We start from the raw sequence: 21,571 nt of genomic DNA, 5'->3' as shown, positions 1-21,571 counted from the left end.
TTGTGATCCCTACCCTGACGTATGGAAGCGAGGCATGGACCTTGCAAGAGGGGAACAAGTCAAGAGTGAGAGCAGTGGAAATGAGTTACTTGAGAGGAGCATGTGGAGTGACGTGGAGGGACAGGTTGACGAATGAAGAAGTGAAGGAACGCTGTGGGGTGGATGTGGTTGAGAAGATTAGGAGAAATACACTGAGGTGGTTTGGACATGTGAAGAGAATGGAGAATGAAAGACTGACTAAGAGGGTGTATGTAGGTGAGGTGGAGGGAGGGAGAGGGAGAGGTAGACCGAGGATGAGGTGGAGGGATGGAGTTGAGAGGTATATGAGGGAGGGGGGGTGAGTTGGGGGGAGGGTAGTCAAATGGTGGGTGACAGAGCGACTTGGAGGCGTTTTGTCTGCGGCCACCCATTGCGGGATTAGGGAGTCGGGCTATAGATAGATAGATAGATTTTTATTGATCACTGACGATTTTATTTGAGCATAGGAGAGACGTGTTATTGAAGGGACCACAAACAAAGTGACAGTCTCATGCTCAGAAACTACAAAATTATATGGCAGCAATGATCAGTATAAATGATGTCAGTGTACTGAGATAGTGTTAAAGCAATGTGGGTCGGGGTTATTATTTATTTTCATTATCGTTGCTGTTTTCGAATGGACTACATAAAACCACAAAGTACCTTTCAGTTCGGACATTAGCCCGTGCGCTTGCCGACTGGGCAGACTTTCCAGCACATCCTTACATGTTTATTACCTCCGCCAGTGAAGTTGAGAAGGTTATGTATTCAATCTTGTTTGTTTTGTGTTTATTTATTTGTCTGTCCATAAAATATCTGAAAGAGTTATTGATAGATTTCAATGAAATTAAGTGGATATGAGGATCATGGGCTAAGGATGCGTTCATAAATTTTGGTGTTGATCGTTGGCGGGGGTATGCGCTCTTAGGGTGAGCTTAACTTGTTTTTTTGCTTTTGGTATATTGGTTTTTCCGTTATATGTTATTGTGTTAGCTATGAGAAAACAGTATCAATACCAGAAGAAAATCTTAATCTGTAAGACATAAAATTAGGGGCAAAGTAAGAGGTGTTGTAAATAGTCATGTGCCTACTAGAAAACGACCCAGTGCAGTGTATTTTCAATACTATTGTTTATCGTGGTGTTGTGGGTTGTGCAGACACTGGAGAAGCATACGGAATAAATTACTTGCACAACAATGTACAGTCTTTACAAGGACATGAAGACAATGCATGAAAATGCGGAAATGAAAAAAGCAAATTTTCAACTGAAGGGTACTTTTCTTTTGCATAGGAGAGTCAGGAAATATATGAATACAATATGTGAAATAAACTGTTTTATACGCAGCATAAGAAGAGTGCCTGTAGTGGGGTGGAGGAGGAGAGCAGGAAGGGGAGACCGAGGATGAAATAAAGGGATGAAATGGAGAAATGTATGAGAGACAGGAGGTGGGAGTCAGAGGCATGGCAGCCAAATGGCAGAGAAGGCAACACGGAAGAGATTTGAATGTGTCCACACCCAATGGGATCGAGGCTTACTGGGGATGCATGGTATGTGTGTGAGAAGTTCATAAACTGTGGGGTTACCCAAGGTATGGATGGTTAAGGGGGTGGTTGTGCGTATTTGGTGAGAATGTATTATCAGGAGTTGAGGTAGCTTGTAGCTGCAGGGGCGTCTCCTTTAAACGACTAGATACTTCAGGTTGGGCTCGTTGGCTGCAAGCACCAGTGACAAAGGAGGGGGCTGCAGATGTCACGGACGATTGAGTTAAAAAGCCAGGCTACTGATGGTGGGAGGGAGGGGGGGGGGGCTGTTGAGGAGCCTGATGAGGGTATACTGGAGACAGAATCTCGACTGGCGAACATGTCAGGACGGAAAGGCCAATGGATGACCCGATGGGCTTTAACCAGACTTGAAGTTTTGTACTAGTGTGACCTAAAATGGACTAAATCTGTGATGTACCTGCCTCTGAGATGAGGCCGAAGAGATAACTAAGTTATTGCCACAGAAGTCTGGTGAGCAGGTCCCTCTAAGAGCAGATGGGTTTGACTCATATGCTGAGGCAAAGTTGGGACTAGAGAAATCTTTCTTGATGTCGGACATATAAAGTCTGGAGAACAGACAGCTACTGATTGATGTCATGTGTTCTAGTCATATCTGGGTCTTTAGCACCATTGCTGGAGTTTACTCTGTTCTAGTCATATCTGGGTCTTCTGTGCTATTGCTGGAGTTCACTGTGTTCTAGCTCTGTTTGGGTCTTCTGTGCCATTGCTGGGGTTCACTATGTTCCAGCTATATCTGGGTGTTCTATGCCATTGCTGGGGTTCACTGTGTTGTACTAATATCTGGGTCTTCTACGCTGCTGCTGTGGTTCCCTGTGTTCTAGTCAGATCTGGGTCTTCTGTGCCACTGCTGGGGTCCCCTATCATTGTCCAACCCATACTTCCCTTGGAGAACAAATGAAAACGGACAGTTCAACTGTCTCGGGCAGACTCCTATAAAAATTCGACATTGCGTAAACTCTAACGCAATAAATGAATAATAATAACAGTGAGGAAGATGTGCAGTTTCTCTCTGTGCATTAGGAGAAAACATGCAAATGCATACCCAGTTCTCTGATATGTATGTCGATTTGTCCATGTACTTTATCTATCTATCTATCTATCTATTGCCAGACGCCTTACTCCCGTGAGGAGTGGCCACAAACAAATCGCCTCCATGTTGCCGTGTCCCCCGCTATTTCACTGCCTTACTCCCAGCTCACACACCCTTCTCTCATATACCTCTCCACTCTATCCCTCCATCTCATCATTGGCCTTCCCCTCCCTCTCACCCCCTCCACGTCACTCACATACACTCTCGTCGTCATTCTTTCACTCTCCATCCTCTCCACATGGCCAAACCACCTCAGTGTGTTTCTCCTAACGCTTCCTATCATGTCCACATCCACACCACAACGCTCCTTCACATCATCATTCGTCAGTCTGTCTCTCCATGTGACTTCACATGCTGCTCTCAAATAACTCATTTCCACTGCTTTCACTCTTGACTTGTGTCCCTCCAACAAGGTCCAAGCTTCACTTCCGTAAGTTAGAGTTGGCATCACAATATTGTCATGTAGTAACTATTTCATTTCCATGCTCACTTCCTTGTTTCTTATCACTGCTTTCAGGGAACCACGAGCCTTTGTTTCTTGTCGTACCCTTTCAAGCATTTCACCCTCCAAACTTCCATCCTTATTCATCACACTACACAAGTACTTAAACGTACTCACATTTTCCATTTCCTCCTCATCCAACCTCACTGTACATTCACTAACTTCGCTTCTCTCGAAGACCATAACTTTACGCTTCCCAACATTCACCTTTAGATTCCGTTTCTTACAAACTGTCATAAACTCATCCACCAAGCCTTGCAGCTCCCCTTCGTCTTCATTTAACGACACAGTATCATCTGCAAACAACAGTACAGGGAGTTTCCAAACACTGCCCTCTCAAATTAGGGCCACTCCAACATCCACTGCCCTACCTTGTATCTCTTTTATAACCCCAGGTCCCTGTAACAGCAGATGGGTTTAACTCATCCATGTTTTAATCCAACATTCAAGTAGAAAAATTCACTCAGTTCACTATCCACAAGCACTGCAACCTTAGCACCCTTATATGTACACTTCACAGCATTCAACAATTTCCCATCTACTCCATATATTCTTAACACTTTCCACAATCCTTGTCTATCCACCCCGTCATATGCTTTCTTCAAATCCATGAAGGCTGCATGCAACTTCTTTCCCTTCTCTAGAAACTTTTCCACTAATGATCTAGGAATGAATATCTGATCTACACAACCTCTTCCCATCCTAAAACCTCCCTGTTCCTCTCCAACTAATTCTTCTGTTATTTCCCTGACTCTGTCAATAAGTATCCTACCATACACATTTCCTATTACACTAAGAAGACAAATGCCCCTGTGATTACCGCAGACCTCTTTTTCCCCTTGTCCTTGTACAAGGGAATAATAATACCTGACTTCCAATCCTCCGGGACTCTACCTTCCTCCCAGGCCGATCTGCACATCTTCCACATCCATTCTTCTACCATCTCTCCCCCATGCTTCAGCATTTCACCACACACTCCATCCATTCCTGGGGCTTTCCTCCTTTTGACTTTCTTCATTGCATCCACACCTTCCATCCTACTGATTTCTTCCTCTCTTCTCACATCCCTCCTTCTACAAGCCATTCCCCGGCAACCTATACTCGCATAACTTTCATTCTCTATGTTCAGGAATTCCTTAAAGTGTTCTCTCCATCTGCTCACTTTTTCTCCCTTCTCCACTAGTAACCTACTATTTTTATCTTTCACTTCCCGACTAACTTGAGTGCCACCTTGTCTAACTCTCTTTACCTCTTCCGAGAACATTTTCTTACATTCCCTCCACTTTACAATAAAATTTCTTCCAAATTCCTCATCCAGTCTCTTGTTACTCTCTTTTACTAATCTTTTCACCTCTCTCTTACTCTCTACATATAACTCTTTCTTCCGTCTTTCGGCTTCTTCCACGCCCCTGTTTCTTATCCACTCATTATATGCTTCCTTCTTTTGTGCCACAGTCTGTCTCACCTTTTTATTCCACCATGCGGTTCCTTGCACCCCCTTTCATCTTCTCTTTGCCCCACACACCACTTCACATGCTGTACAGATTTCCTTTGCGAATATCTTGCACAAACCTTCTACGTCCCCCATCTGCTCCAAATCATATTTACCCAATCGCTCCTCCACTTCTCTCTTATATTCTGCCTCTTTCTCATCTTCTTGTAACGTTTCCACTCTCGTTGCATATACTACTTCCTCCCCTTCCGCTCTTCTATTTCTCCATTTCAATTGTACCTTGATTCTAACCACCACCACAGGATGGTCTGAAAGTCCACCCCCCCCCCAACCTTTATACGCTCTTGCATCCATTACACACCTTCGCATCCTTTCATGCACACACGCATAATCAATCGTTGACTCCATTCAGTTCACCACTCACCCTTTTCAACACTCGCCATGTGTACCTATGGATCATTTTGTGCCTGGAGAGGGTATTGGCTATCACCAAGCCCCTCCCGGCACAAATGTCCACTAAAAGCACTCCCATTCTCATCTACATCAGCAGGCACACCCTATTCACCAACTACATCCACCTTCACATTCCTTACTTTACATTCATATCTCCATTTAATAACACTCTCTTATTACTTTCAAACTTTTCCATGCACGCTTCCACTTTACTCATTTTTTTTTTTTCATTTCTGATCGTTATTATTTTTGGAAAGGGGGCTGACTCTGCCAGCTATCACTGGAAGGGGTGAAAACTCCCCAACTATCGCATTACAAACGAGAATCCATTGTACAGTGCCCCAAGAAGATACGGGAGAATTTCAAGTGGCTTCCACTGAGCTCTATCATATAGAGGGGCTTTCTCATGGGCAGCGTAGTTTGTGTGCCTGCCACCAGGGGCCCAGGGCGGTACTGATGATGATTATGCACCACACCTGATGCCCACACCTTTTGAAATGAGCCGACGAATCTGGAAAATATAGTGCCATGGCCACTGCACAGCTTACAGAAGCAATAGGGAAACAGAACTAGCAAGCTAAGAACAGTGTTCCAATTGCATTACCCTGGGGAGGCGATGAGTGCTGTTTCAATATAACGACCAAAGCTACACGCTTGCTGTAGAGATAGTCCCTCCATATTATAGAGCTCAAGTGGTGGCTTTGGTCACAGTGAACTGCCAGGCTTTCATTGAAAACTTAATGAATATATGGTAAAAATTCTGTACCTTCATACTGTTAATTCGAATAAAATACACAGTATATCAAGCTCAAATTGTGTTAAACGAATAACATGAGGCAATAGCATATCTAAATCTAACACTGTAAGATACTTTTTCCCGATTTGGAAATGTATTATTCCACATGCGGTGCATTGTATAACTCAGGGGCGCACCCAGCGGGGGGGGGCAAGGGGGCCATGTCCCCCCCTGACATTGAATCCTTGTAAGAAAGAAATACACTAATAGTGATTTGCATTAGATTTTTTTTTTTTTTGCCACAGTTTTCATTTTTATGGTCCCCCCCTCCGAAAAATATTCCTGGGTGCGCCGCTGACATAACTAGGTTCTTGATATGTTTATTGTATTTCACAGGACTCCAAATACTGGTGGTCTTGTTTCTAAGGTCAGGTGATGAAAATTATTCTTGTGACTGCAATACACTGCTATCACGATTTCTGGTAATCTTAAGAATGCACTGGTGGTGATATAGCAACACCAAGAACACCACAACAGTGAAATTATTCTTAGTAAAAATACACAACCTTAGGTAGCAGCTAGATCGCTCCGCTTTTTATTCTCTGTCTTCTCCTTGTTTATCACAGTTGTAATTAGCTACTGTATTCCCTGTTGATTAAAAAAAAAAAAGTTGTAAGAAGGTATGACAGATTTTACCTTGGACACTAGGCAATAAAGAGACCCAAACAAGAGTTTACAAACTCTTGCAATACAAAAACACACACCTTTGCTCTATATTGTATTTTTTTTTTTTAAGTATACCACCATATCCTGCTTAACTGAAAATACTAATTTGAAAGATCTGAATTCAGTGATTTGTTTATGAACCTCTGCATTTCATTGCTCTTTCCAGTAGTTTAAGTTAGGCATTGAGGATACTAGGCTATAACACAAGTTTGGCATTCTCCAAGCTCAGATTCTCTGCAAAATTTCCAGGTTCTTTCATTATATTTCATTCACTGATAGTTCTCTGGCTTATACTAAGTCCTACAAGATATTTTTCTTAATGAGAGCTGGATAAATACTGTGAAATAACTGATGGTTTAGAGCAGCTGTTCCATCCATTTGTGTTTGTTGATGACTCATTTACTAAGGATTTCAGGGGCAGTGTCCAACTGTTTTTTTTTAAATAACGTCTCAACAAAGCGTCGGACAATGATTTAACTTTGGCAGTGCATGTTTGAGACCCCGACCTAATTTGTAAAATTATGCTTTTGTACCAAATGTGTATGATTAAGGCATTTATAAGAGTGAATGTAGGGTAAACTTCGCTAAAATCGTCAGAGGCATGAAGCGAGGCTAGCTTCGGTCACGATACAAGCCCCGCCCACAATTCGGAACGTGACGTCGGTGTGACGTAGTAGTAATCACCGACGCAAGTGGCATTTCTATCTTTCTAACCCCCCCCCCACATATTGTACTCTCTCTCTCTCTCTCTCTCTCTCTCTCACACACACACACACAATATTTCACCCCTACTATACATTCAGTATGGTCCTTATATGAGAAGAATGTTTGCGAAATCTATCTATGCTCGCCATCGCTGAAGTTTCGGTTTGGTAACGTCTCGGCTGTCGGCGGCCGCCACATCACCTCGCCCAACGGTGCCGGTTCAGGCAGTGATTACTACTCTTCAGAAGTGAATAAGTCATATTGACGTCACAATATGTGTAAGAGGGCGATGCATATACTATGTACTAATAGGGAGTCTGGAGGGATGTACAGTCACTCTAAAAATCAGCCGCAGCTCAGAAATATGAGTAACCCTGAGGCATTGAATCTGAAGCAGCTTACATAAAGACAGAACTGCCACTTGCGTCGGTGATTACTACTACGTCACACCGACGTCACGTTCTGAATTGTGGGCGGGGCTTGTAGCGTGACCGAAGCTAGCCTCGCTACATGCCTCTGACGATTTTAGCTAAGTTTACCCAACATTTACTCCTATAAATGCCTTAATCATACACATTTGGTACAAAAGCATAATTTTACAAATTAGATCGGGGTCTCAAACATGCACTGCCAAAGTTAAATCCTTGTCCGACGCTTTGTTGAGACGTTATTTAAAAAAAACAGTTGGACACTGCCCCTGAAATCCTTAGTAAAGAATGTTGAGAAGCGGGATTTGCTAGTTAGGTAGTATTGGAAGGTTCCCAGTAATTCTCGTAGTTTAAAGACGTGTCAGAGTTGACAGTGAGCCTGCTATTTGTGAGTGGAGGTATTTTGTAAAGTTGTACATTAACCCCTAGGATACACAATTCGATCGACCTTACGGCCGTGATAATCTGTAAATGGAGCCGATTTTTTTTACTCTTAAGGAAGTAAAAAGTTTTATGCCCAAGGTTTACAGCTTGAATTTGCACACCTTATGCCACAAATCAGAGCATTTTAGACCAACTGGTTCATAAGCTATGGCTCGTCAAAGTTGAAAACAGTAACCCTGCCAGGTGGGGCAACTCCAGTTTTCTATGTGCTCCCACCTCATCCCTCCCTTATTTCTCCCCTCCCATGACCCTCCTCATCCACGACTATCACCCGTCCCCTCTTCCTCACCTCCCTCCTACCCCCGCTTCAGAAAATTCCAGTTCATTTTTTTTTTTTTTTTCAAACATTAGCATGCACAGTAATTATGTTGTCCCTCACTCCCAACACCCTTCCCCCCCCCACTAATACTTCTCCCCTCCCCACCTTCCCTCTCCCTGTCCCCTTCCCTCCTAGCTGTGTAGCTGTCAAGGAAAATGAGTAAAAGCATGCAAAATCTTTTTCTTGGTGTTACCCACATTTACCCACACACTCCAGCACCCACTCCCCGTCACCCCTCTCCCCTCACCCCTTCCCCCTCATGCTCTCCCCTCAGAGCTGTCAAATCAAGTAGCCGTAAAAATTTCAAGAGAATAAAAAGCTTAAGCATGCAAAATAATGATAATGGTGTAAGAGAATGACAGACACACAAATACACAATGTATTATTATAAAAAGCAAACATTACTAACATTTACAGGAAACATTATGGTATATACACGGAGATTCATAAAAAAATCATGAGAAACATACATTCTATGTTTCGTGCATTGGTGTATACAATTAAACAAACAATAATCCGGTACTGAATGAAAACACGCGACATGAATAGTAACAATGACGTATAATACTCTAGGCGGGGGGGGGGGAGTTGTAAAGTTGTAAGGGGACGGCATACTACAGGGGGTGGGGGTGGGGTGGAGAGAGGCTTGGAGGGGTGGTATGGGGGTATAGAGGTGGAAAACAGACACCACAAGACAAAGAGGACAGGCAGAGAGCAAGTACAGGGGTGTGGAGGGTAGGTAAGGAGGATATAACCCTCCCTAGGGAGACAGGGAGTGGGAAAAAGGGGGAAAACCATGGTAGCGTGATTGAGGATGGTGGGGGAGGGGGAAGGAAGGAGCAGGAGGCGGTCAGAGGCGAGGGAAGGGGAGAGGGGACAAAGGTATTGGGATAGAGGAAGGTGGCAAGAGGGCGGTGGGGGAATCACCACCCCCACAATGGGTAGCGGCCCCGGATCCTCCCCCCTTCCTACTCAGGACTTAGTTCTCATTGGTTTCCATCGATATGTCAAAATAGGGCTGAAGCCTAGTGTCCGCAATTTTTCCCAAAGGCTCCTACTTTCGGTATCTTGCGTAATCCTGAAAATTGATCGATTCTCTTACTACTTTAGGGGTTAATTTTTGTGCTCTTTTTCTCTGTAATGTTCTACTTACGTGTTTTTTAAATTATGTAATTTTATATCCGTTTCTGTGCTAAATAATTTAGAATGTTATGTAGTGTATAAAGTCTCTGGATGTTTTGGATGTCTTCGAGTTGGTAACTGTTGCCCCTTCGAGACCGTACTATAGCTCTGGAGAAGTAGCGAAAGCTATTAAAGGAGATGGAAGAGCCTTGGCCAGTCAGTTTCATTTAATTTCAATCTGAGTTTAGTTCAGTGTTAGTTCCGTGTCAGTGCAGTTTGTGAATATTACATAGCTTGTGAAAACAGTGTGTAGTTGGGAAGCATTAAGTGCAATTATCTGGAAAATAAAGACTGTACAGAACTTGAGAAGCAAGAGTTTATTCACCAAGCCTGAGCTGCTCTTGTTGTTGCACGCCGAAAGGCTGACCATAGGAAGAACAACTCACTGGGCAACGTCCTTCCTATACTAAACTACAGCTTTTGGGGCCAGTGGCAGTGTGGGACTGGGGACGTAACAATATCCTTCTTTCCCACTTTCTGTCATCATCCATGAAGAAAGTAGACACGAAAATAAATGACAGTTATTCACTAGTATTCTAACGGAAATTAATTTATGAATAATAATGTCTTTTTAAAATTGTTTATTCAAGCTCTTTTCTTTTGTCTTATGCTGAAAAAAATATATATTGCTTGTTATCACTAAGTTTAAACTCCTCATATTATTCGTGATTGTCTGAGTGATAGCTCTGAACTTGCAATTAGTTCCATTTAGGATTTCCTATTCGTAAATACCGGCATAGTTACTACAAATCTGATATGTACTGGTACTTTGTCATTTGCTTATTGTTTTTATTACAGTTTTACAAAATATTTTTTGGCTTGTGAAATTATAAATTGGAGTATGTGAATTATCGCTAAACGAAAATTGGAAACTCTGCCATCACGTCTTGGGACGTATAGACTAGAGCCATATCTGCCCTCGTTTGACTTTTTCTGAGAATTTTTTATTTGGTTGAGGAGGAGACTCACTCCCGTAAAATTCATCGTTAGAAAACTGTGTATAGTGGAAGACCTCCGGAGTAACCAGTCGAACTCATTTGGAAAGTGTCATTCAAATATTCTGTTTCTGATAGTTTTTTTTTTTTTTTTTTTGAGGGAGGAAGAGGGCTTACCCCTCCAAGAATCATTGTTCTGGGGTGACGCACGGTGAATAAAGTATCACAAACAAAAGACAATTGTACAACTCGTCCAAGGATATCAAAGCAATGTCTGCCCTCCTTTCACCATTTTTTAGATTTTTTTTTCATTTGGTGAGGGGGCATCACCTACCCAAAAATTATGGTTGAAAAACTGTATATAGTGGAAAACCTTCCCAGTAACCAGACAAACTCACCTGGGGAGTTTTTTTTTTTCAAATCCATCGAAAAACTTGGGAGTTACAGCACACACACACACACACACACACACACAGGCCTGACCTTGCTGAACATATTGGGTGCACTGCAGAGAATACCATCCTTCTTCGCCGGATTAATAATAATAATAATAATAATAATGATAATAATAATAATAATAATAATAATAATAATAAAAATAATAATAATAAAAATCTATTTATGTATCGCTAGACGCCTTAATCCCGTAAAGGGTGGCCACAAACAAATCGCTTCCATGTCGCCCTGTCCCCCGCCATTTCGCTGCCCTGCTCCCAACTCACAGCTTCTCTCCCATATACCTCTCCACTCCATCCCTCCATCTCTTCCTTAACCTTCCCCTACCTCTCAGCCCCTCCATCCTCCCTCACATACACTTTCCTCGTCAGTCTCTCACATTCTTCATCCTCTCCACATGGCCAAACCACCTCATTGGGTTTCTCCAAATGCTTCCTACCACATCCACACCACAATGCTCCTTCACATCCTCATTTGTTTGTCTTTCCATATGACTCCACATGCTCCTCTCAAATAACTCAGTTCCACTGCTCTCACCCTTGACTTCTATTCCTCTAGAAAGGTCCAAGCTTCACTTCCATGCGTTAGAGATGGTATCACAATACTGTCATGTAATAATTTTTTCACGTCCATGCTCACTTCCTTGTTTCTTATCACTGCTTTCAAGGAACCAACAACCTTTCTTCCCTGTTGTACGCTTTCAAGCACTTCACCTTCCAAACTTCAATCCTTACTCATCACACTACCCAAGTACTTAAGCACACTCACATTTTCCATTTCCTCCTCATCCAACCTCACTGTACATTCACTGACTTCACTTCTCTTGAAGACCATAACTTTACTCTTCCCAACATTCACTTTTAGATTCCGTTTCTTACACACTCTCCCAAACTCATCCACCAAGCCTTGCAGCTCCCCTTCGTCTTCACTTGACATCACTGTATCAACTGCAAACAACAATGCAGGGAGCTTCCAAACACTGCTGTCTCTCATTAGGGCCACTCCAACATCCACTGCCCTACCCCTCATCTCTTTTATAATCCTATCCATATAGACTGAACAATCATGTAGACATGACACATCTCTGTTTCAGTCCAACCTTCATGTAGAAAAATTCACTCAGTTCACTGTCCACACGCACTGCAGCCTTAGAACCCTCATACATACTCTTCACAGCATTCAACAACTACCCATCTACTCCATGTAGGCTATTCATAATACTTTTCACAATCCTTGTCTATCCACCCTGTCATATGCTTTCTCCAAATCCTTGAAGGCCACATACAACTTCTTTCCTTTCTCTAGAAATATTTCCACAAATGATATAAGAATGAATAACTGATCTACACAACCTCTTCCCTTCCTAAAACCTTCCTGTTTTTCTCCAACTAATTCTTCTGTTATTTCCCTAACTCTGTCAATAAGTATCCTACAATATACTTTTTCTATTTCATTAGGCACATACAACTTCTTTCCTTTCTCTAGAAATATTTCCACAAATGATATAAGAATGAATAACTGATCTACACAACCTCTTCCCTTCCTAAAACCTTCCTGTTCTTCTCCAACTAATTCTTCTGTTATTTCCCTAACTCTGTCAATAAGTATCCTACAATATACTTTTCCTATTTCATTAGGAAGACAGATGCCCCTGTGATTATCACACATTTCTATTTCCCCCCTTTCTTTTATATAAGAGACTAATTATACCTGACTTCCAATCCTCCTGGACTCTACTTTCCTCCCAGGGCAATCTACAGTACACATCTTCCACATCCATTCTACTACTATCTCTCCAGCATGCTTTAACATTTCACGACACACTTCATCCATTCCTGGGGCTTTCCCAATTTTGACTTCGTTATTGTTTCCACAACTTCCATCCTACTGATTTCTTCCTCTCTTCTCACATCCCTCCGTCTCCCAGCCATTCCCCAGCCACTTATACTCGCATTACTTTCATTCTCTATGTTCAGGAATTCCTTAAAGTGTTCTTTCAATGTGCTCACTTTTTCTCCCGTCTCCACTAGTAATCTACCATTTTTATCTTTCACTCCCCGACTAACTTCTTTGCCACCCTGTCTAACTCGCTTTACCTCTTTCCGGAACATTTTCTTACATTCCCTCCACTTTACACTCAAATTCCTTCCAAATTCCCCATCCATTCTCTTTTCATCTCTCTCTTCCTCTCTACATATAACTTTGTCTTCCATCTCTCAACTTCTTCCACGTCCCTGTTTCTCATCCACTACTTTCTTCTTTTGTGCCACAGCCTGTCTCACCTCTTCATTCCGCCATGCTGTTCCTTGCACCCTCTTTTGTCTTCTCTTCACTCCACACACCAACTCACATGCTGCACTGATTTTTTCTGCGAATATCTTGCACACAAATTCGACGTTCCCCATCTGCTCCAATCCATATTTACCCAGTCGCTCCTTCACTTCTCTCTTATATTCTGCCTTTTTCTCATCCTCTTGTAACTTTTCCACCCTCATTGCATATACTACTTCCTCCTGTCCTTCCCTTCTTCTATTTCTCCATTCCACTGGGACCTTGATTCTCACAACTACAAAGTGGTGATCAGGAAGTCAACTCCCCAAACCTCTTTATGGTCTTGCATCCATTACACACCTTCTCATCCTATCACACACACACACACACACACACACACACACACACACACACACACACACACACACACACACACACACACAATCAATCATTGGCCTACGTTCATTCAGTTCACCACCCACCCTTCTCGTCACTCGCCACTTATTCCTGTGGATCATTTTGTTCCTGAAGAGGGTACTGGCTATCACCAATCCCCTCCTAGCACAAATGTCTACTAAAGCACTGCCATTCTCATCTATCTCAGCAGGCACACCCCACTCGGGAACTACTCCATCCACCTACACATTCTCAACTTTACCATTCATATCACCAATCAATTACACTCACCCATTCCTTTCAAATTTTTCCATGCACGCTTCCACATTTGTCCAGAAATCTTCTCTCACTCTGCTTGCACGATCTTGCATTGGCGCATACACACACACACACACACACACACACACACACACACACACACACACACACACACACACACACACACACAATTGCCCACATTTGTAGTCCAGCTTTCAATATTACCCACACAATCCTGGAGCCAACTGATCCAGACTCTTTTATATTCTCCTTCCATCTGTTACTTACAACAACACACTCCTTCTTTTGCCCTCTTATTCTCACCTATTCCCGCACATATACCCCATCCACACTCCCATTCTCTTACACTCTCACCACACCATTTAGTTTCAGTCCACATACATCAACTTTCGCACCTTCAAGCACCTGGACAATCTCTCTCTCTCTTTCACCTCATCACTTGCACCCCTTACATTCCACGTCGCAATCCGTAGCATGTCCTTTGTTCGGTCCTTAGTCGTCACCTTTTGGTCAGTCCTGGTCCAAGGCTTCTTGTTCGTATTTTTTGTTAGTTGTTTTCCGGGGATGGGCACTAACCTTCCGTCAGCCCACTTGTTGCCACGTAAGGAACATGTGTTGTTTGGTTATAAGGTTACCAGCCAGCTTTGTCAATGCTTTCCTGGTTTACAAGAAATCATTTGGCTTGCCACTCAATATAGAGCTACCCTAATAACAGAAATAATAATAATAATAATAATAATAATAATAATAATAATAATAATAATAAACAGAACAACAACAATAATAATAATAATAAACATAACAACAACAACAACAATAATAATAATAATAATAATAATAATAATAACCTTTCTTCTTCAAAGTAATTTTCACTCAGTAGCCAATATGATCATTTATAAAGCCTCTTTCATGCCTTCATCAGCACTGATGCTTGTGTGTGTTTTTCGTTCCTCCGTCAGGAACTGTACAGGAATGAACAGGGGATGAGCCTGAGTCTGACGCGGCTCCGAGTGTCTGCGTCGGGTCAGTACCGCTGTGAGATCATCGCAGAACACCCCAGCTTTCGTACTGAACACCACACAGCCACCATGATCGTCCTTAGTGAGTATCACTTACTTGTACTAATGCACTCAGATCAGTGTACCCATTTCTTTGCAAGGAAGGAACCAAAGGCCAAAAACCCAAAAGATTGTTCCAAGAAGAAAATACAAACAAAATAACTCTATCTGTCTAATGCCAGACGCATTGAATCCGTAAGGTGTGACCACAAACAACTCGCTCCTGTGTCGCCCTGTCACCCGCCATTTTGCTGCCCTCCCCCCATTTCATCCCCCCCCCCCCGTCTTATACCTCTCCACTCTATCTCTCCATCTCATCCTCGGCCTCCCCCTCTCTCGTACCCCTTTCACCTCACCCACACATACTCTTCTCGTTAGTCTCTCGTTCTACATTCTCTACACATGGCCAAACCTCCTCATTGTATTTCTCCTAAAGCTTTCTAAACACACTGACTTCCACACCACACCGCTTCTTCACTCCTTCATTTGTCAGTCAGTCACTTCACGTAACTCCACATGCTTCTCTCAAATAACTTATTTCCACTCCCCTCACTCTTTACTTGTGTACGTCCAACAAGACTCAAGCTCCGCTTTCAAACGTTAGAGTTGGTATCTCAATAATAATTCATGCAGCAACTTTTTTACCTCCATGCCCACTTCCCTATTTCTTATCACTGCTTTCAAAGAACTAGCAACCTTTCTTTCCTGTTGTACCCTTTCAAGCACATCATCCTCCAAACTTCCATCCTTACTTATCACACTACCCAAGTACTTAAATGCACTCACATTTTCCATTCCTCCTCATCATGCCTCAATGTCCATTCAGAGACTTCATTTCTCTCGAAGACCATGACTACTCTTCCCTACATTCACCGTTACATTCCGTTCCTTACACACTCTGGCAAACTCATTCACCAAGCCTTGCAGTTTCCTTTCGTCTTCACTTATCAATAGAGTATCATCTGCAAACAACAGAACAGAAAGCTTCCAAACGCTGTCCTCTCTCATTAGGGCTGCTCCAACATCCACTGCCCCCTGGTTCCTCTTTTGTAACCCAATCCATATACAGACTGAACAACCTTTGAGACATTGCACATCCTTGTTTCAGTCCAACATTCAGATAGAAATATTCACTCAGTTCACCATCCACAAAGATTGCTGTATTAGCACCCTCAAATATACTCTTAGCAGCATTCACAGCTCCTTATAATCTTAATATTTTCCAGATTCCTTGTCTATCCACTTTGTCATATGCCTTCTCCAAATTCATGAAGGACGCATACAACTTTTTTCCCTTCTTTAGAAACTTTTGCACTAACGACCTAAGATGAATATTTGATCTACACAAACTCTTCCCTTCCTAAAACCTCCCTGTTCTTCTCCAACTAAGCCCTGTGTTATTTCTCATACTGTCAATAAGTATCCTCCCATATACTTTTCCCATTACACTAACAAGACAAATGCCCTTGTGATTACCACACACTTCTTTTCGACTTTCCAATTGTGCAGGGGAATAATGGACTGGTTGGCGGTCGTGTACAAGTTACATAATGTAATAAAATGGTCACTCGTAATCATCAGCATATCATTATTTTTTTCTCTCCAATTTAATATTTATGAAAAATAGTCACTGAAAGTTTGAGATTATAGTACCTCTCGCGAAACTGATGCATCTTCCCTGTGACGTCACAAACCATAACAGGGCCACAGCTGACCGTCACTCACAACAAATGTCCGGGAATCATACTTCAGCACAGATAATATTTCTGTGCTATTCAGCTGTTATTATCGTGCTATGGATGTAGGATTTACTGCGATAGCTCTCTTAAAAATGAAGGATATGCTATGTTTGTGCTTTAGTGAAAAGTTTTGTTGGTTTTAGAGAAACAAGTAGTGACGGCAAACCTTGCAACAACCAGGTGGTCTGTAAGACAGCTTGGCAGCACAAAGATTAGATTTGATAAAGTCGTCGTAATGAAGTGATTTATGAACTGAATCAGCATACGTATTGCTAGGTCCTGACTCTGGGTGCATATAGCCTTGAAATTGGACAATAATACATAAGTAAAATGCCACAAAGACCGAAATATTTCAAGTTTTTTTCCCCTCCTAGATAGACCCAACAATGGACAGCTAGACCTCTGTGGAGTATTTGGTCTTACGTACTGGTGATGTATGAACGTCTTTTTAGTAACAGCCAGTTTTATCTGGAGAATAAACTATTAACATCCCTACCAATGGCTTAAGTCTAAGGGTTGGTTTTGCTTGACTGGTGACTGTTAAGATAGGTTAAGCTGTAGATGATAAGCTGTTATAATTTTAATCATCATATAGGTTTATACACACATAATTATCTGAAATCCTGTCACTTTTTTTTTTATTTCACTATTAATAAAACTTCAGGATTCAGAGCAAAAGTTTGTTAGAGTTAGCAAAAGTGTTCCACCTCCAGCTTGACAACTTTCCTTGACAGACTTCGGTTTTTTGTAAATACTGATTTACAAAGCAAATACATTTATTTGTGCTTTAAATAAATCCCTCCATCCATCCATCATGCAATCCTACGTTGCCCCATGATGAGCGTAGGAGCCCGGGGCTAGGCAAGTTGGTCCTGACATTTAAGATGAGAGTGACCAGCCTCACTGATCCCTGAGAGGCATCACGTGAGCAATGAACCCCAACCACCCCTTGGATATAAACATTCATGGGCTCAGTCTGATTGGAGTGCCGTAATTACTCACTAAACCACCAGGCGCCAAACTTTGGTTATATGGTTACCACCCAGCATAGTAAATGATTTCCTGGTGTACAGGAAACCATTTGGCTTGTCACTCAGTGTAGAGTCACCCACAGGCAGAAGGAAGAGGAAAGAATGAAGGAAAGAAAGACAGAAGAGGGAGTGTAAAGTTACCTGTAGGCAGAAGGAGGAGGAAAGAATGAAGGAAAGAAAGACAGAAGAGGATGGAAGGAAAGAAGGATGGAGGAGAGGAAAGGGCAGACACTCGAGAGCAGCACTACATCGAGTGAGTGGATGGCGAGCGCCCCCCATATTTATGCAAAATGGAAGTCTGTCAGTGCATGTTGACACTCCGAAAGGTAAATATCTGCTAACTTTAGCAGATTTTAGCTCTGAAACCTTATTTTTTATTAATGGTCACATTAACCACAAATTATTGACCGGATTTCAGTGTCCATGAACCTACATGGTGATAAAAAGTATAATTTTTTTCCTTTTAAATATGCCGATTCGGTAAATGACCGTCGATTCAGTATTTCCTTGCAACGCGTCACAACAGTGGGAGATGCCCTTTGTGATAAGATACTCCCGATTCACTCCTCGCCACCACAGCTTCCTGGCTTTCATGTCTCTTGGAACAGAAATGATTTTTTTTTTTTTTCTGGTGTGATTCTACTTGTGATCTTGCACAGTGGAACAAAGCACCAGTGGTGGTTATTTTCTGACTTGGCCATGACGAACCAAAGCTTGGCTAATCAGCAGAACCACAATCACACAACTTAGCTGGGGATCACAGTCTTGTTTTGTCTCCAGGCTTGGCGGGTTTATGATGTCACGGCCACTCGAGGCTCGCGCTGCCATCAACCTCTTTTTGTGCAACTTTGAAGGCTTATATGTTCAAAATTTTCTTTGGCTTGTCAAATTAACTATATCATAGGATAATCCAGCACATTTGTCACTGAAATAAATAACTACTTCAAAAAAATCGAGCATCAACCAGTCCGTTATACCTAACTGCCAATCCTCCAAGACTCTATCTTCCTCCTTGGCCAATCTGCACATCTTCCATGCCCATTCTATTACTATCTATCCCCCATGCTTCAGCTTTTCGCCATACACTCCATCAATTTCTGGGGCTTTCCCATTTTTTATTTTCTTCATTGCTGCCACTACTTCCGTCCTATTGATATCTTCCTCCCGTCTCACCTTCCTTCTTCTTCCAGCCCTTTCTCAGCCACTTGTACTTGCTTTACATTCAATCTCTGTGTTTAACCCTTACACCGCGGGCATGTTTACCAATGTTTTGCGTGTCCCGCGGGGTTATTCGGGCTCCGACAGACTCTCAAAAAATATTTGCCAAAAATCAGTTATTAGTCCTAGAATATTAAAATTACATATGCTTATGGTACATACCTTCAGCTTTCTCCTGGGATGTTTGTTGAGCCTTCGTCGATTACCGTAGGACTTGTGGAGACCTCTGAATTTGGATAACGAAGTCTCCACTTTACACTTCCCGACAACCCGTAATATGATTACCACAGCCAGATATTAACACTATAAACACTACTCTATGATTATCAAGTAGTTTGGGATCCATACTCCAAAAAAAAAAAACACTGTGAAAGCAATGAAAATTACGAGCGCGTATGACCTTCCCACTTGCGCTAGTTCGCTCTTGGTATTCTGTCATTTATTATTCATAAAACCCCTCACACTTTATACTTCTATTACTATATAACACTTATATATATATCTGGAGTCTTTATCCATAAGTTTCCTTCAGTAGTATTAGTTTATTGTCACTGAAGTCATTCAATTTTTCATTCAGTAAAATACGTAGAGAGCCACGGATTTACTTTCACTGTTATAACATCAAGTATTTGTACTCATATTCTTATATTACTAATTACTTACATTACTATTTACATTTTCTATTGTATTATCAATATTTACCCTTCTATTTTACTTACACTATGTTATTCACTGTCACTTTCAGTAAGATAAAACTATAATACACTGTTCAAACATATATACTGAACATCCATTGCTTTCACTTGCTATTTACACATTATTTACACATTATTTTCACATTACTTTCCTTTCCCACTTGCACTTTTAGAATTTCTTCTGGCCGTGGTAATCAAAGAACCAGGTAACACAGAGGGGAACCTGGCACTCAGCGCACTGCCAAGAGGTGCGTTTGTGCTCAAGTGTGCGTCGGGTGGTATGTGCATACACCTGGCACCTGCAGATCACAGCCTTCCTCTTGCTTGTGGCAGGCATTTGCACCAGTCTGTGCCAATCCATGTACGCCCTCTGCTCAAGTCTGTCAGGAAGTGTTACTGGATGGCGCCTTGGAGTTGCTGTTTTCACCCTACCATATCTTTCCAGCAGCTGCTGAACACAACTCCTGGTGAACAACCTCAGGGAGAAGGACTTGGGTGGCTTGACCTTCATCTTGTACAGGATGAAGGCGTTCAGCATCGTCATGTCTATGAGATGCAGAAAAACTTTCCTGTACCACCTAGTATTCTTCCTGAGGCAGTCGATCTCACCAATCATCATGTCGGACTTGTCCACCAGCCGCATGTTGATACTGTAGTCTAACACAGCATCAGGTTTCATCACAGGTTCGCCTGTCCTACGGTCGACCTTCCCACTGTCTGTTATTTCCCCCTTATGTACGGTGGTGAGCATGTGCATGACCATCTTGTCATGCCACCGTATTGCCAGCATCTTCTTAGACTTGTGTAGGTGCACGTCTCCTCACTGCGAGGTTCCTGCCTCTGGGAATTTAGGGAAGTGGGCAAAATTACTCTTGACAGTGCCGCAGGAGCCAATGCCGTGCTCTGAAAGGTACTTGGCAGGTTTCGGTGCTGTATAATAGTTGTCTGTATACAGCACATGATTCCCACCAAAATACTCTTCAAGGAGCACTTTCACTACACAGCCTGAGAAGCCAAGGGGGTGTGTTTTATCCAGATAGACAGTGCTGGCTGAATAAATGACGAAGACAAGGATGTACCCCGTCATACTATCGCACAGTACAAAGAACTTGATTCCAAAGCGATGGCATTTGCTTGGAATATACTGCACAAACCGAGGACGTCCTCTGAACAAAACCAAGGATTCGTCAATGACAACCTTCTGAAAGGGGTGGAAGAATGACAAACTTATCCTTCATTCTGCTCCGAATCTACCGGATCTTCCAGAGTGGGTCGGTTTGGGAAGGTACATCATTGTCGGCAAAGTGCAGGTTTCCCATGATGTTCCGGAAGCGATCTCTGGCCATGTACTTAATGAAGGTGGGTGAGGATAGTAAGGGGTCCATGGACCAGTATTCTTCCAACTGATGCTTCTTTGAGTGTGGCATGAGAAGCATGAGGGCGAAGAACACATACAGCTCCTGCACTCCCACCATGGACCACTGTTGCATCTTGGCTGCACCTGTACCACTTGCAACACATTGTGATTCATACCTGTTGGTCTCATCACATATGTGCTGCATGACTTCGTCATTTAGGAAGGCCAAGAGGAAGTCCACACACTCAGCATCATCGTCAAGACTGAAGGCAGGCTGTACTCCTGAGGAACTCTCGTCAAAATCTAAATGTTCTGGGACAAAATCTCTTCCTTCCATGCGAAGGCGTCCAGGATTCCCTGTCGTGGTGGTGTAGGGTGGGTGAGGGTGGTGGGTGGCTGTGAGGGAGATTTATCATGTTCAAGGTCACTCGCACTGACCCTGGGTTGCTGTACAGCACTAGCAGCCCTTACTCTAGTAGCAACCCTACTTTTACGGGTCAGGGATTTACCTCTTCCT

The 21,571-nt window shown here is 42.5% G+C and overlaps 1 protein-coding gene across 1 annotated transcript in view; it reads left to right on the top strand.

The window, feature by feature from the left end:
- LOC145397850 (uncharacterized) overlaps nt 1–21,571 on the top strand; it is a gene marked incomplete at its 5' end in the record, with an annotated part of 353,574 nt that overhangs the window by 156,098 nt on the left and 175,905 nt on the right. The window contains one exon of the mRNA XM_080270886.1: nt 14,916–15,057. Within this exon, the coding sequence (XP_080127012.1) occupies nt 14,916–15,057 (142 nt within the window). The remainder of the gene's footprint in view (nt 1–14,915; nt 15,058–21,571) is intronic.

The sequence above is a fragment of the Coenobita brevimanus genome, chromosome 43, assembly GCF_032717465.1.
Source record: "Coenobita brevimanus isolate Jiangsu-jjx chromosome 43, ASM3271746v2, whole genome shotgun sequence".
In the NCBI taxonomy this organism is placed as follows: Eukaryota; Metazoa; Arthropoda; class Malacostraca; order Decapoda; family Coenobitidae; genus Coenobita; species Coenobita brevimanus.
This window is presented reverse-complemented; position numbering and strand designations above follow the sequence as displayed.